At 55.4% G+C, this 13645-nt stretch overlaps 1 protein-coding gene across 1 annotated transcript in view; it reads right to left on the bottom strand.

The window, feature by feature from the left end:
- Positions 1–13645, bottom strand: part of GLI2 (GLI family zinc finger 2) — a 178338-nt gene that overhangs the window by 34058 nt on the left and 130635 nt on the right. The window contains exon 3 of the mRNA XM_029933330.1: positions 2986–3188. Within this exon, the coding sequence (XP_029789190.1) occupies positions 2986–3188 (203 nt within the window). The remainder of the gene's footprint in view (positions 1–2985; positions 3189–13645) is intronic.

The following is a 13645-nucleotide window of genomic DNA, read 5'->3' as shown; positions in this document are numbered from 1 at the left end:
CCCCCAGGAGACAAGAGCTCCAGGCTGACCGGATCCACAGGCCGTTAGAGCCCTCCAAGGGGCATGATGACATAAACGAAGCTACCGTGACCTGCCATGGTGGTCAAGCTAGGCCAGGTCGGTCTGGCTTGGACGGTCAAGGTGAGACGGCCCTGCCCTGGCCAGACGGAGCCCCCGCTGGACCTGCAGCTGCAGCCCCTGAGCTGTCTGCCTCCGGCCCAGCACATCGGGGCTCAGCCACGATGTAGGGACATTGCACTTCAGAGCATCTTGAGGGGGCCTGGCGCTCACGTGTGGAGCCTGGAGCCACGCATCCCCACCGAGAGTCCTGGCTTTCAGCAGGCGTGCCAAACTGGGAAGGCGCCACCCTTCTCGGCTGCCATCTGTGAGATAGGGGTAATAACACTGACTGCTCGAGGTCCTATGAAAAATGTGAGTGACGGCCGACGTGAGGCTGAGTGCTTGCTGGGCCTGTGCTGAGGGACTCATGGTCATTCTCAGTGTTACTAACCCCACTAGGAGCTGAGGGCCATTGTTACCCCCCAGCCCCGCCGATGAGGACTCAGGCGCTTTCTGCTATTGGCCATTCGTATGTCCTGGGCAGAGAGAAGCCGGTCATTGGAAAGTCATCCTCTTCCTCCTCAACTGCTGCCGTATCCACTAGAGAGAGCCCTGGCCTGCAGCCCCACGGCCTCAGCCCACACTGTCCATGCCGGAAATGCCTTCCTGTCCCCCTCCTCCTGAATGTTGCCTCCTCCCTGAAGTGCCCTTTTGTCTTCAGAGCACACACGTTTGGGCAGACACGGCCTCTCTGCGGTGTAGGCCTGACGTGAATCTACTCACTCGGGAACTTAGTTCAGGGCCAGTGGGGTCTCAGGGTCTCAGGTCCCTCCCCTGCAAATTAGCCAAGTGCTTGCTCTCTGGTGCTGGCCCTATGCCTGCTGTCTTAAGGGACTTGGGCGGGGATAAGTGACAGGTGCCACAGCAATGTTTCTATGGAAATTGGGCATCGAATCAGTGCTCCCCAACTCTAAGTCCCTCCTTCAAGGGATGGGCTACACTGCTGTCAGCTGAAGGGACGGTGTCCTTGTCTCTTCCAGAGACATCTCTCAGGGCCTCTGACCCACCCACTGTGTGTATTAGCCTCCTATGGCTGCTGTAACAGGTTAGTAGTACAGACTCAGTGCTAACGGCTGTTGAAACCATGCAATTTCCTTCTTCCACAGTTCTGGAGGCCAGAAGTCAAACATGAAGGCGTCCGCAGGGCCACACTCCTTCCAGAGGCTCCAGGGGATAATCTGTGCTTCCTCCTACTTGTAGGGGTTCCCAGTTTCCTTGGCCTGTGGCCACATTGCGTCCGTGCATGCGCTGCTCTCTCCTCTGCCTCTTGTGAGGACACTTATTGTTGTATCCAAGGCCCACACGGACATTCCTGGATGATCTCTTCATTCAAAATCCCCAACGACATCACATCCGCAAAGGCCTTTTTCCTAAACGAGGCGACGTTCTCTGGTTTGGGGAGTGAGGTGTGGACGCATATTCCTGGGAGCAAGTACTGTTCTGCCCACGGCACCATGTGCGAGGTTCAAGGTCAGGGCAGCATCTGGAAGCTGGCCTGCACCCTCTGCTCTGGGCCAGCCCATTGCTGGCCAGGTCATCCATGGAGGCGTGAAGAAGAGATTTTGGAGTCAGCGGCTCAATGGGGAGGCAGAATAGCCCTTCTCCGCTTAGATTTCAGGGCTGGGGTCCAGCCGTAAGGGGTCACTTCAGAATGGCCGCATTCCGGCCAGCCACTTGCACATCCAGTGGTTGCTGGCAGGAGCCTCGTCTGGGTTCTTGTTGGTCAAGGCCAGGTGAGGGCAAACCATATGGCTGGAGGATGACCCAGTGCCGCAGGGAGCCTTTCTGTGTGTTTGGAGGCTGCAGTCCTTTTCCTCGTGAAACTCCAACTGGAGCCTCCCAGGTCGAGGGCTTGGCTCCAGTTTCGGGTCATATCCACAAGGAGGGAGACGGCATGTTCCCCCGGGTAAGGATCAGATGTGGTGACGAAGGACCCACTGGGATCATGCTTCCCAGAGCTTCTGCCTCGGGCTCCTGGGTGCAAACGTCCTCGAGAACTACCTGCCTGTCCCTGAGAAAGTCCCTTTGCCCAAGGGAGAGTTTCAGGGGGCAGATTTCCAGAGGGTGCAACCTGGATGCTTTTGAAAATGGCAGCAGTAAGTGGCTACTGGTACTATGGGGATGACATTGGACAGTGGCTAATGCCTTCTCCATGCTAGGGGTGGGGTGGGAGCACTTCTGGCGATGACAGGAGGGGCAGGGCCAGCTCCCAAGCGTGCCTGTTACCATGTGGTGTGTCTATGTGTGTGCATGCGCCTATGTGTTTGCATGGGTGCATCAGTGAGCTGGGGATGGGGCTGGACGCAGTGCATTTTTTTGGGAAGTACTAAACTTTAGGTCCAAAAACCGTATTCATGTCATGGGATCTGTCTCCAGGTAACTGGGTGGGGGGAGGGGCATCTGATCTTTTAGCTGGGCCAGTCTATTCTCTCTCAAGCATCTCAGTGCTCACGTGTGGAGGCCTGGAGTGTCACGTGTTGACCGCGAGGGGCACATCAAGGAGAGAGGTAGGCAAACGCCAGCCCGGCACTGTCCTCCTGTGGAGGCCCGTGGGACCCCGATTCAACACCTCCTCTACTTCACCAGAAGCAGAGTTTGGTTTATTGCAACCAAATAGCTCTCACCTCAGATAATATCGACATGAGCAAACACACCTTGCTGTTATTATATATCATCTGCGTGCAAAAAGGTGTCTACAGAACAGCCCTCGAGAACAAGGTTCCCAGACTGTGTTGGCTTTCACCACATTGTTCAGGGTGGTGGAGAGGAACGGCAACTTGCTGACTCTCCCAGGGCCCTGGGGCTCGGGAATCGACACGGTCAGGATCAGTGGCCCGGTCCCCCTGTCCCCCAGGCCCTACTCACCATCAGCGGGGCTCAGGCCCCGGGCCGCAGAGATGGTGGGCAGCGTGGGGCTGCTGTGCATGGCACGGAGATAATGCTCCATGTGGGGGCTCACGTATGGGTGGGGGGCATTGAAGGGGGACTCCCCAGGACCGGCAGGGTGTGGGGAGAGCCGGATCAACGAGATGTCAGAGATAACGGGGCTGCCGCTCAGGGCAGGAGGCCTGCAAAGACAAAGGAGCAGTGTAAGAAGGCACGACAGTTGCAGTAGGACATGTGGGGAATCAGGCCCAGAGGGGGGTTGGCCACCCTCCCTGGAGTCTGACTTGGCACCCAGGAGCTAGTGCATGCGGGCTGAAAGCTCCCTTGTGCAGGCGCAGCTACCCACAGCCCATGTGGTGTTGGTGACGAAGTTTTCTACACACACATTTGAATTTGCGGGACCACAGGCTCCGTGGGCCACACGCATGTGCCCGGCTGTCACCACGGCTTGCCTGGCGCCTGCTCAAGGCTGGACAAATAGCAGTAACACAGATCTTTATTAAATGACTGGATGCATGCATTCTGTATGAATGAAACACCGAACGTGAAAACTCTAATAGCAGGGGCGAGATGCAAAGAGCTCATATTCTTATTGTTTTTTTTATTTTTAAAGATTATTTTTTTAAGCTTGTATGTCTGTTTGTTTATTGAGAGAGAGCCTGCATGCAAGCCAGGGGGAGAGACAGAGAGACAGGGAGAAAGGATCTCAAGCAGGCTCTGCACTGTCAGTGCAGAACCTAACTCAGGGCTAAATCCCACAAACCATAAGATCATGACCTGAGCTGGAATCAAGGGACACTTAACCCACTGAGCCAACCAGGCACCCCTAAATATTTTATTTTTATTAAAATTTTTTGATGTTTATTTATTTTTAAGAGCAAGAGAGACAGAGCATCAGCAGGAGAGGGGCAGAGAGAGAGGGAGACACAGAATCTGAAGCAGGCTCCAGGCTCCGAGCTGTCAGCACAGAGCCCAATGTGGGGCTTGAACCCATGAACTCTGAGATGATGACCGGAGCCAAAGACAGACACTCAACCAACTGAGCCACCCAGGTGCCCCTAAACATTTTATTTTTAAGTAATCTCTACACCCAAGGGGGGTACAAATTCACAACCCTAAGATCAAGAGTCACATGTTCTACTGACTGAGCCGACCAGGTGCCTGAAACAGTTCATGTTCCTAACAGAATTGAGGGACAGAGAAGAAATCAGAAGACAGAGCAGAGATGAAAGTAGAGAATTTTGGTTTAGTTGGACAATCGCTGGTGTGGACCCAGCCACAGGATTCTGTGAAGGAAAAAGGCAGGACTGAAGGAGACTTCTGGAATGATGAGCCATAACTAAAATTCTGGAATATCCTTTTAGTTCTTCTTACGCAGATTTTCTTTTAATGTTTATTTAATTATTTTCAGAGAGGGAGGAGGAGCAGAAAGAGAGGGAGAGAGAGAGAAAATCCCAAGCAGGCTCTGCACTCTCAGCAAACACCCCTTATGTGGGGCTTGACCCCACGAACTGTGTGATCATGACCCGAGCTGAAATCAAAAGTCAGACACTTAGCCGACTGAACCTCCCAGGCACCCCTCTTGGAACTCCTTTTAATGCTCACAGAGCCTCCCTTCTTGGGTGCCCAGCAAAGGTCAGGCATCCACCTGGCCTTGTCCCTGTGGCCTGGCTGGCATGGCCCAGGCCCACCTCCATGTCCCCTGCTCAGTCCTCTAGGGGGCACTGACTGCACTCAACACAACGCACGGGGCTTTCCACGAGGCCTGCTCACTTGGAGCCTCTAGGCGGCTGTTAGTGCTGACTGCAGGTGTGATCTTCGGTCACATACCCCAAGACTCAGCCATTAACGAAAAATCAGGCTTTAGAAGAGAAGTAGCTATGAAACCACAATTAAGTCACTGGTGACCAAATTTACCAAGATATAATTTTCACGTTTTCAGAACACGAGGTCTCCCTATGATCTGACCTAGTGCAAAGAAAAGAGTATATGTTAGGACCAGACGAGCCTGCATTAGGATCTCAGCCATTATCAGCTCTGTCACACTGAGCAAGCGATTTTAACCTCTGCAAGCCTCAATTTCCTCAGCTGGAAATATGGAGATAAAGGTGCCTTTTTCACTGGCACCTTTATGGTGATGAAAGTCACCCAAACGGTCTCTGAGACACAGCCCTGTTAGTAAACGGGAGCTGTTATTGCAACATCAGTGCCACATTTGGAGGGCGAAACCCAGATGTGCCCGGGAGGCCCTCAGAACCTGCCTTGGGGTTGGCCTTGGACGTATGCAAGGGCTTTGTTACAATAGGTTGCTTCTGAGGGCCACTGGCTGGGATGAACCAGGGATAATCACCGATTTGGTTCAACGGGGCACGGAAACTTGCGACACCGCACACTCCAGGACCCAAGCAGGTGACCTCCAGATGTCTTAACATCTGGGTTTCCCCAGCTCCCCACTTGGAGGGCGTAGGCATCCTGCTCCATTATTTTCTGGCTTTTGCAGATGGGATTGTAATGGGCGTGCAGACCCAATGAACGTGGCAGGCCACTTCCAAACTCATGTGCTTCTATCCACACCGATTCCTGGCCTCCAGTGCCTCCTGCACCTTATACTTTGTCAGGCAAGTCGCTTCTCCTCCTTGTAAGCCCAGGAGAGGGACCACCCCGGGGACACCTTCCCTGAAGTCCCTTGCCCTGGCATGAGCTCTCTGCTTCTTCCTCCCTCCTACCCCTGGGGCGCCTGCTTCTGATCTTAGATTGGCGGGCCCATCTCCCAGTGACTGGATTCTGTCTGAGGTGCCTCTATGTGCTGGCACCTGTCAGGGAACTAGCATCCCAGAGGCAGGCATTTCAGCGACGGCTTCATGTAAGACACGGAGCTCAGCAAAAGGGAGTCTGGGATAAGTCACGGGTCATGGCCTCGGGCTGCTCTCGCTCACAGGCTGCCTGCTGAGCCTGGTCCGCCTGTAAGTGGACTCCATGAAGTAAAAAAGGCTTCAGAGACAGCTTTGCTCCAGGCAGGGGTGCTCTGTGTCTAAGGGTGGGGAGGAAACAGAACCAGACTAATTTACCCTCTTGCTGAGGGCTGGTCTCACTGCCTCAGGCATTCTGACCGGGGCAGGACGGATACTCCTATTCCCTCCACCGGACAGGTGCTCTATGAAGACGAGGCTCGGGGAATATCACCTGTGGGTCGGGCCTGCAGGGCAGGGAGGAGACCTCTGTCTGACTCTGGGGCACAGATCCGGGATTGAAAGGGGAATGTTCTGGAAGGCTGAGCCTGCTTCAGTCACCACAGGGTGTTCAGGAGAACAGTGTGAGGCACCTCTTGTCCTCAGATCCCTCAGCCCTCCCCCTGAGGTGGCAGAGCAGGTTCCCAGGGTTAGGTCACAGCAGCCTGTGGTCGTGGAAGCTGGTGGCCCTACTTGCCCCTGTAGAGCACACTGACAATGGCTGAGACCTCCAGAGACAAACCAGTGACCACATGGAGGTTTAAAGGAACATGTTTAGGGTGCACGGCAGCCCCAGTCTGTCTGAGGGGACCCCATTCCACAAGCCAGATGGGTGTTTCCCAAGCAAGAGGTTGGAGAGAGGTGCTGGCCTGGGATAAGTGTGCCACTGGGGGGGGGGGCTGCCCTGCCCCGGTGGGGGCTGAGGTCCAACCCAACCTAGCAACTGGGCCCTCCAGAGGGGGCGGATGGGGACTGAGTCCCCACCCGGAGCAGGGTCTTCACGGCTCAGGACCGCCCTTCAGGGGGTTGTGAACTCTGCACACTCAAGGGCACAGGGAGCTCCTGGGGACTCTGGGCCTAGAGAGGGAAGTCACCCTCCATGCTGTGTGGCCAGAGAGATGTAGGCCGAGACTCCACCCACGCATGCCTCACTCCTGGGATGGTACTCCCCTTATCCTGGGGGCTGCCCAGCCCCATGGAGAACTCTCCCAAGGACTGTTTCCCTGGTGTGATGGGGCGCAGGGCTGAGCCAGGCCAGTGCCCACCCCTCACTCCCCCAAGCAGGTTTGACAGGGTTGGCTGGTGACAAAGGTCAGCTTGGAGGGCTGACAACAGGGTACACAGAACAGTCCCTCCCTCCTCCCTGTGTCAGGAATGCTGTCCCTCTAGGCCTGGAGGCCGTGCAATCTAGGCACACAGAGCCCTAGTGAGGCCACAACCAGATGTCCTTCCCTCGTGCACAGAGCAGGATCAGATTCTGGAGGCTGTTGGGGGAGGGGGCCTTGGGGTATGGAAGCAATGGGGCAGGACGGTACCCCGGCACTGCCTGTGCCTTCGAAAGCACCGGCTTTCTCTTGCTAACCTTGACCTTCCCCACGTCATTGGATGGCTTCAGCCTGCACACTGTGCCTCTCTGGTGCCTCCCAGCGCTGGTCACGTGGTAAGGGGTTAGTATGCATTAATTCCTCTCCCTTCTCCGCAACAGGTTGACTTGGGGTTCGGAGCATCTACTGACCTGGGCACCCAGAATCTAGGACAATAGCCCCAGCAGCCAACACAGCTGTGGATGACTGTGCAGACACCTCCTCTGGGAAGGTTCCCCAGATGTCCCCCTCTGCACAGTGCTGCTTTGTCATGCCCTCACTTGGCATGTCCTCAAGACAGGGCTGTCTGCATATCAGCCATCACAGGACATCATGCATGTGCTTCCCTTTATAATCGCAATAAAGAAATTCACTAAGAAGGCACTTCATGCCCATTTTACAGATGAGGACACACCTGGAGAGGGGAGGTCCCTTGCCCAAGGGCACTCAGATGTCAGATAGCAGAAGCACCAGTCAAGGTGGCTCTGGGCCCACATGTGTGCTGTGCCCATCCCCCTGGGAGAGAAGTGGGTGTTCCTGAGACTATGGTGTCTTGTGGGCAGGGCTCTGGGGGGGTGCAGGACCAGGGAGCGGCAACATCCGTGGGCAGGATAGTTCTCTGTCCTGGGAGCAGGACGAGACTCAGCGTCAGGTTCGTTTTCTGTCTTTGTTTCCACGCCAGCACCCCCACAGTCCAACCCGGCTCACAGGAGGGAGCCAGAACCACTCGCTCACACTGTGTTGTGAATGACTGACAAGGATCCAGGGGTGCAAACGTTCCAAGAGATGGTCATTTTGACAGACCAAACAAAGCCAAAGGAAAGAATCTCACATGGCAGAATTCCGAGCATTATTAATGCACGTAGGGAAACAGGGAGCTTTCCAGCAGCCCCCAAATCACATTAACTTTCCAGGCAGGTCCTTTGGGGACTGGAGCTTCTCTTGGTCCTGTCCTGGGGCCCAACTGAGAATTCCATGCATGCTGGGTGCTCCAGGACTTTGAGCTGACAACACATCTGTTGGTGAGATTGGACCCAGCCCTTAAGGCTGACCCCCAGTCCCCACTTCCCTTTCTTCCTCCATTTCTACTGGAAATGGAATGTGGGGGCCCAACCCAGGTCTCAGCCATGGCCTGTCTAGGTCTTGAATTCTGGCAACTGGGCAGAGACTCAAGGTGCGGCCTTGAGCATAAGAGGAGGGACCCACTGTGTGAGCTCATTGTAAAAGATGGTCATACTCTCCTACCTCGTACATATGCATGTGTGCATGCTCACACCGCGCAGGCCACCATTCACTCGACTGGCAAAGCCAGCCTTTCGGCACAGGGCTCAGATTGGAAACCCTCCTTCAGCACTGCTTTCTCCCCTGTAGCCCAGCTCTGCGCTCATCTGAGCCTGACTCTACCGTTTGTTCCTTTGTATATTGGTTCATATCCCTGACAAAATGGTCCTGGGCACGTGGCTCTGTGCCCGGGACCTCCAGGGAGCTCAGAATCCAGGTAGAAGAGGCAGGCTCATGAATCAGGTAAGCATCCGGCTGTTGGATAAAGGCTCCAGCAGAGGAAAAAAAATTAACTTTGCATGTAAGTGTAAGGGAAGGCTTCTCAGAGGAGGTGACATCTACAATGGGTTCTGAAGGGTCAATAGGAACTCATGAGAAAGCGCATTAAAATTAAAGGAAGTAGCACGTGCAAAGAAAGCCTGCAGTATATGTGTGTGTGAAGGCTGCACCTTGATGAGACACTTTGGGCTGGATCTGTCTGGAGCCACTGGACCCATTCGCTTTTTCTCCTGGGGGTGGGGTCATGTGACCTGTGACCAGTTGATCAGAGCATTCTATATTCCCACATACTGGGATCATTTCCCAGACAGGCATCTGCTTAAGCAGCTGTGGCTGGGATCACTGGGGATAAGGCTCTTTGTCCACAAGCGTTGGTATGCAGGTGGATGCAAGTGTGCAACTGGGGGACCACGAGGGGACAGACCAAGCGTGAAGGTGATGCACAGAGTGTCTGAGCAGGACGATGGGGTACCAGGCTCTTGAGCAGAGCTCCTGGTACAGATCCAGCTTCGCCAGAAGTTCTCAGCGTTGGCCTTTCCGGTTTTCTGTCCCTACGCCCTTGTTTGTTCATGTAAACAGTCAGAGAGAAGTTTTTCTGTCTCAGGCGACTGCCAAGGCAAGTTTTGATGAGCACTGCCTTTCCCTGCCCAGAGGGATCCTGGGCCCAGCTTCCTGCAACGCAGACCAGGGCCACAGCTCCTCAGGCCTGTCCCCCCTCTCGCCTGTGGGACTGACAAAGACGGTGGCAGGTGTCTTGCTCAGGGCTGCTGAGGCTCGCTCCTCGCCGTGTGGTGTGGAGCAGTGTGCGCACCTCTCTGAACCGGTGTGCTCATCCACAAAGAGCCATTGCAAGGGCCCTCTTACAAATACGTGGTGGGAGGCAGAGGGGAAGGAAGAGGGGACATGTGGGCATGAGGCATAAACAGGGGACTCTGGGTTAGAGGGGCAGCAACTGCCTCTGCCTCCCCGTGCGTGTGTATGTGTGTGAGAGTGTGTGCACACATTGGTGACGGGTGACAGTGGCCTGCAGCAGGTACTGGCCTCTAGGAGGCTTATTCTATTGCAGTTGAGGACTCCTGCCCTCCTTCTTGATGTTGGCACTGCCTAGGATGGCCGGCTGGGCTCCTGGACTGGGAAAGGGCCTCTCCCGAGCAGGTTCTTTCCTCCAGCCTCTTCCCTTCTCTCTCTCAGGAGGGGGCCTGGCAACGCCGCTGGACAAGGCTTCTGGGTCAGGTCCAAAGATCAGAGTGGTGGCCGGGTGTGGAGAAAAGAAAGAATGGGAAAAGCAAGTGGAGACCTGGCCAGTCAGATGCTGGTGGGGAAGTCGCGGCAGATGGGCAGTCAGCCTTGGTGGACACTGGCTGCACACCACACCTCCAGCAGCCCAGCAAGGCACATTTCATCAGCTCCATTTTGACACCAAAGGTCAAGGGGGTCCATGAGACTTGCCCAAGGCTTCTGAGCTGGGAAGGGAAATGGAGCCTTCCTGACTCTGCAAGGTCAGGCTTGGCGTGGTGACATGGCCAAGGGTCCCCCCAAAGGCACGCTGGTGGAATGGGGGTGTGTCCCTGGAGGGGCAAGTAAGACTCTGTTTTATGGCAGGAACGGGGAAGGCATAAGACCCGCACCCCGAGCCAGGGTGCAGGGGCAGGCACCGACGCGCTCCTTCCTGCAGTGGGAGGAGGGGCGGAAGCGCAGGGATGGGCCCCCGTACCTCACCCATGGGGCTGTTTGCAGAGGCAGAACAATACAGAGCCGAGGGGTGCTGACTCACCCAGGCTCAGCACAAGCCACTGGGACAGACTCCCCCACTTGGGGGCTGGAGGCCAGAAGGAAGGACCCTTGGCAGCCCAGTGGGGCTCCTGATAGAAACTTCTTCCCCTGTGGCGGGTCGGTGGGGCCAGAAACAGGCAGGGATGCTGCTCCTCCGGTCATGCCCTGCCCCTGTGCCCTGCTAACCCCCAACATCCCCCTCCAAGGGTCCAGCTCAGTGGCCCCTTGCTCCACATGGAAGTTAAGGCCCTCGTGAGGCACTCCTCCAGAGAACGACTCCTTCCCGGGACCCTGAACATGTTCATCCTGGCCAAGCACAGGGCACTTGCAGTGAGGGGCTCGCTCAGGGCCTGCCTCCCCTTTGGTCAGGCAGCCAGGGAGCGAGCTCCAGGCCCACTCCTGCTCACTGGCTATCCCAGCGCCCCCTCCCGTGCCCAGTAGGTGTGCAGAGAGCATTTGCTGCACAAATGAATGAAAGAGAGAATGAATGAAGTGGTGGGCATGTCCCGTGGGGAGCACAGGCCTGGATTCCATCTCCACTCACTCCTCGGTGGCTTGGAGCAGTTTGCGCACCTCTCTGAACTGGTGTGCTCGTCCATAAAGATACATCGCAAAAGCACTCTTGCAAAGGCGTGGTGGGACTCAGAGGGCTGACCTTGTCCCTCAAGGACGCAGCCATGTCCTTCTTCATCCCTTCTTAATATGACTGTATTTGCAAAAAAAAAAATAAATAAAGACTTGGCAGGTGTGATTAAGGTAAAGGGACATTATGGCTTACTGGGGGGGTGGGTCCTAAAAACCAGAATAGGTGTCCTTCGAAGAGAGAGGCAGAGGGACTCAGAAGAGAAGGAAGCAGCGTGATCACAGGGGCACAGGTTGGAGGGATGTGACCACAAGCCAAGGGACACTGGCGGCCTGCAGAGGGGAGGAGGCAAGGATAAAGGCTCCCCTAGAGCCTGCAGAGGCAGCCGACACTCTGATTACAACCCAGTGATAATGACTTTGGACTCTTTATCTCCAAAACTGAGAGGGCCTCAATTTCTGTTGTTTTAAGCCGCTGAGTCTGCGGCAACATGCCGGGAGCCAAGACAGCATGTAAAGCATGGCCCATGGGAGGTCCTGCCATCACCATCACTGTTACTGTCACCTTTCTTCTATTCAGCCGGAGAGAGCAGGGCCTGCGTGGTATTCCCTGGAGCGGCCTGGCCCCCGGGGGACCCTCCATCAACTCCCCTCCATGCTGGGAGGGTGTCTGAGCACGCTCACAGAGGTCTGTGGTGTGCCTTCCCGCCAGCCACCTGGATTACACGGTCACTGGCTCCCCATAGCTGAACGCGCCCCGCACGCAGCCCTGACATGCTGGCCCCTCCTGCCCCAGAGATGAGTCGCTGGTTCGCATGTGCTCATCCCGCCTTTGGGCTGAGGCTACCACCCACGAGGCTCACAGGGCCAGGGGTGGGGTCTGAGGGTTCAGGGTAGAGAGACTGGGACCCCTCTGCTGTTGCTGAGCGGCTTAGGGCCAGCACCCACTTTCTGGGAAGCATTAGGCAGCTGGCCTCGGGCCCACTGAGCTGCTAGAACGCAAATGGATGCCCCAAAGCTGGCCTTCCTGCTCTGAGCCTCCCCACCCCGGGGCTCCTTAGCACCAGGCACAGGTGGGCCGGGCAGGCAGGTGCCGGCTCTCCCTTTTCATTCCTGCAGAGCAAGGTCAAGGCTCGCTGCCCTATGCCTGCCAGCAGGTAGACTTCCAATGAGCTCCTCTGGGCGGAGTTCAATCTCTTCTGTAAGGCTTTTTGTTGTTTTCTGGTTTCCGGTTTGCTCGGTTCATTTGGGGTTATGTGAGAGTACCGCACCTTCCATAGATGAACTTAAAAAGTTCCAGGCATCAAGTCCCTTTCAAAATATACCTAGTGGGGGGGGGGCATGCAGTGGCAAAGGGATGTAAACTAAAGTGCTTTTGGAAAGCACTGGGGAACTGGCCCTCTCCAGATCAGAGCCCAGCTCACTTTCTGTGATAACCTGCATGTCCCCAGGCACCTGGGATGCCATCTGCCCACGTGGGGGAGGCTCTACAAACCAGCAAAAAGGATCTCTGGAAACAGGGCTGGGGACCACGGCATCTAGCCATTTGGCGATTTGTTCATGGGTTCATGCATGATTCCCTCTGTTGGCCGATGTTCACTGAGTGTGGGCCTCCCAGGGCACTGGCTGGGGGGCTGGGGGCTCCGAGGAAGACTCGGCCAGCACTCCACACCGAGGAAGTAAACAACGTGCCTGACAAGTGCTGCATCAAGTGTGTCTGGTCAACTCCAACATTTCCAAGGTTCACCTTGAACCCATACGCGCACAAATCTCAGCAGAGAGCATGAGTCCCCGTGAGGCTATGGTGATCACAAACCATTAGGGCGATGGACCTGGGGATCCAGCCATGAGTTTGGGAAATTACAGCCCCCTAAGCCTACAGTCCATTTCAGTGCCTTGACAGCATCACCAGGCTGGGACCCCTGGGGTTGTAGAGGAGAGTGGACACTAACCGTAGTCTACCAATGGTATACTAGGTACTGGAACAGAGAGAGGGTGGGAGGGAAAGAATTTATGCATTCTGCCGGGACAATCTGAGATGGCTTCCTGCAGGAGGTAGCATCTGAAACTGGGCCTCAATTCTTACAGAGAGACAGAAAGGAGGCAGGGAGTGGTACAGGCCTGGTGTTTCAAGGTAGGAAAATAACAACAAAGAGTAGGTCATATCGGGAAATAGCTACCAGAGACCAGGAGCTGAAAGTCAGACCACACGGCTGGGTGGGAGGAGGATGTGTGGGGAACCAGGAAGGAAATGTCAATACCCTGATGGGTTATGAAAGGAACTTCCCTTCATCCAGACACCTCATCACAGGGTTGAAGAGAACAAGCACAAACTGAGAGAGGCTATTTGCAATACAGATAACTAATGATGGAATGAGTGGCCTTAATATATAAAATGCGTATTCACATCAA

This window comes from Suricata suricatta, chromosome 3 (assembly GCF_006229205.1).
Source record: "Suricata suricatta isolate VVHF042 chromosome 3, meerkat_22Aug2017_6uvM2_HiC, whole genome shotgun sequence".
Lineage (NCBI taxonomy): Eukaryota > Metazoa > Chordata > Mammalia > Carnivora > Herpestidae > Suricata > Suricata suricatta.
This window is presented reverse-complemented; position numbering and strand designations above follow the sequence as displayed.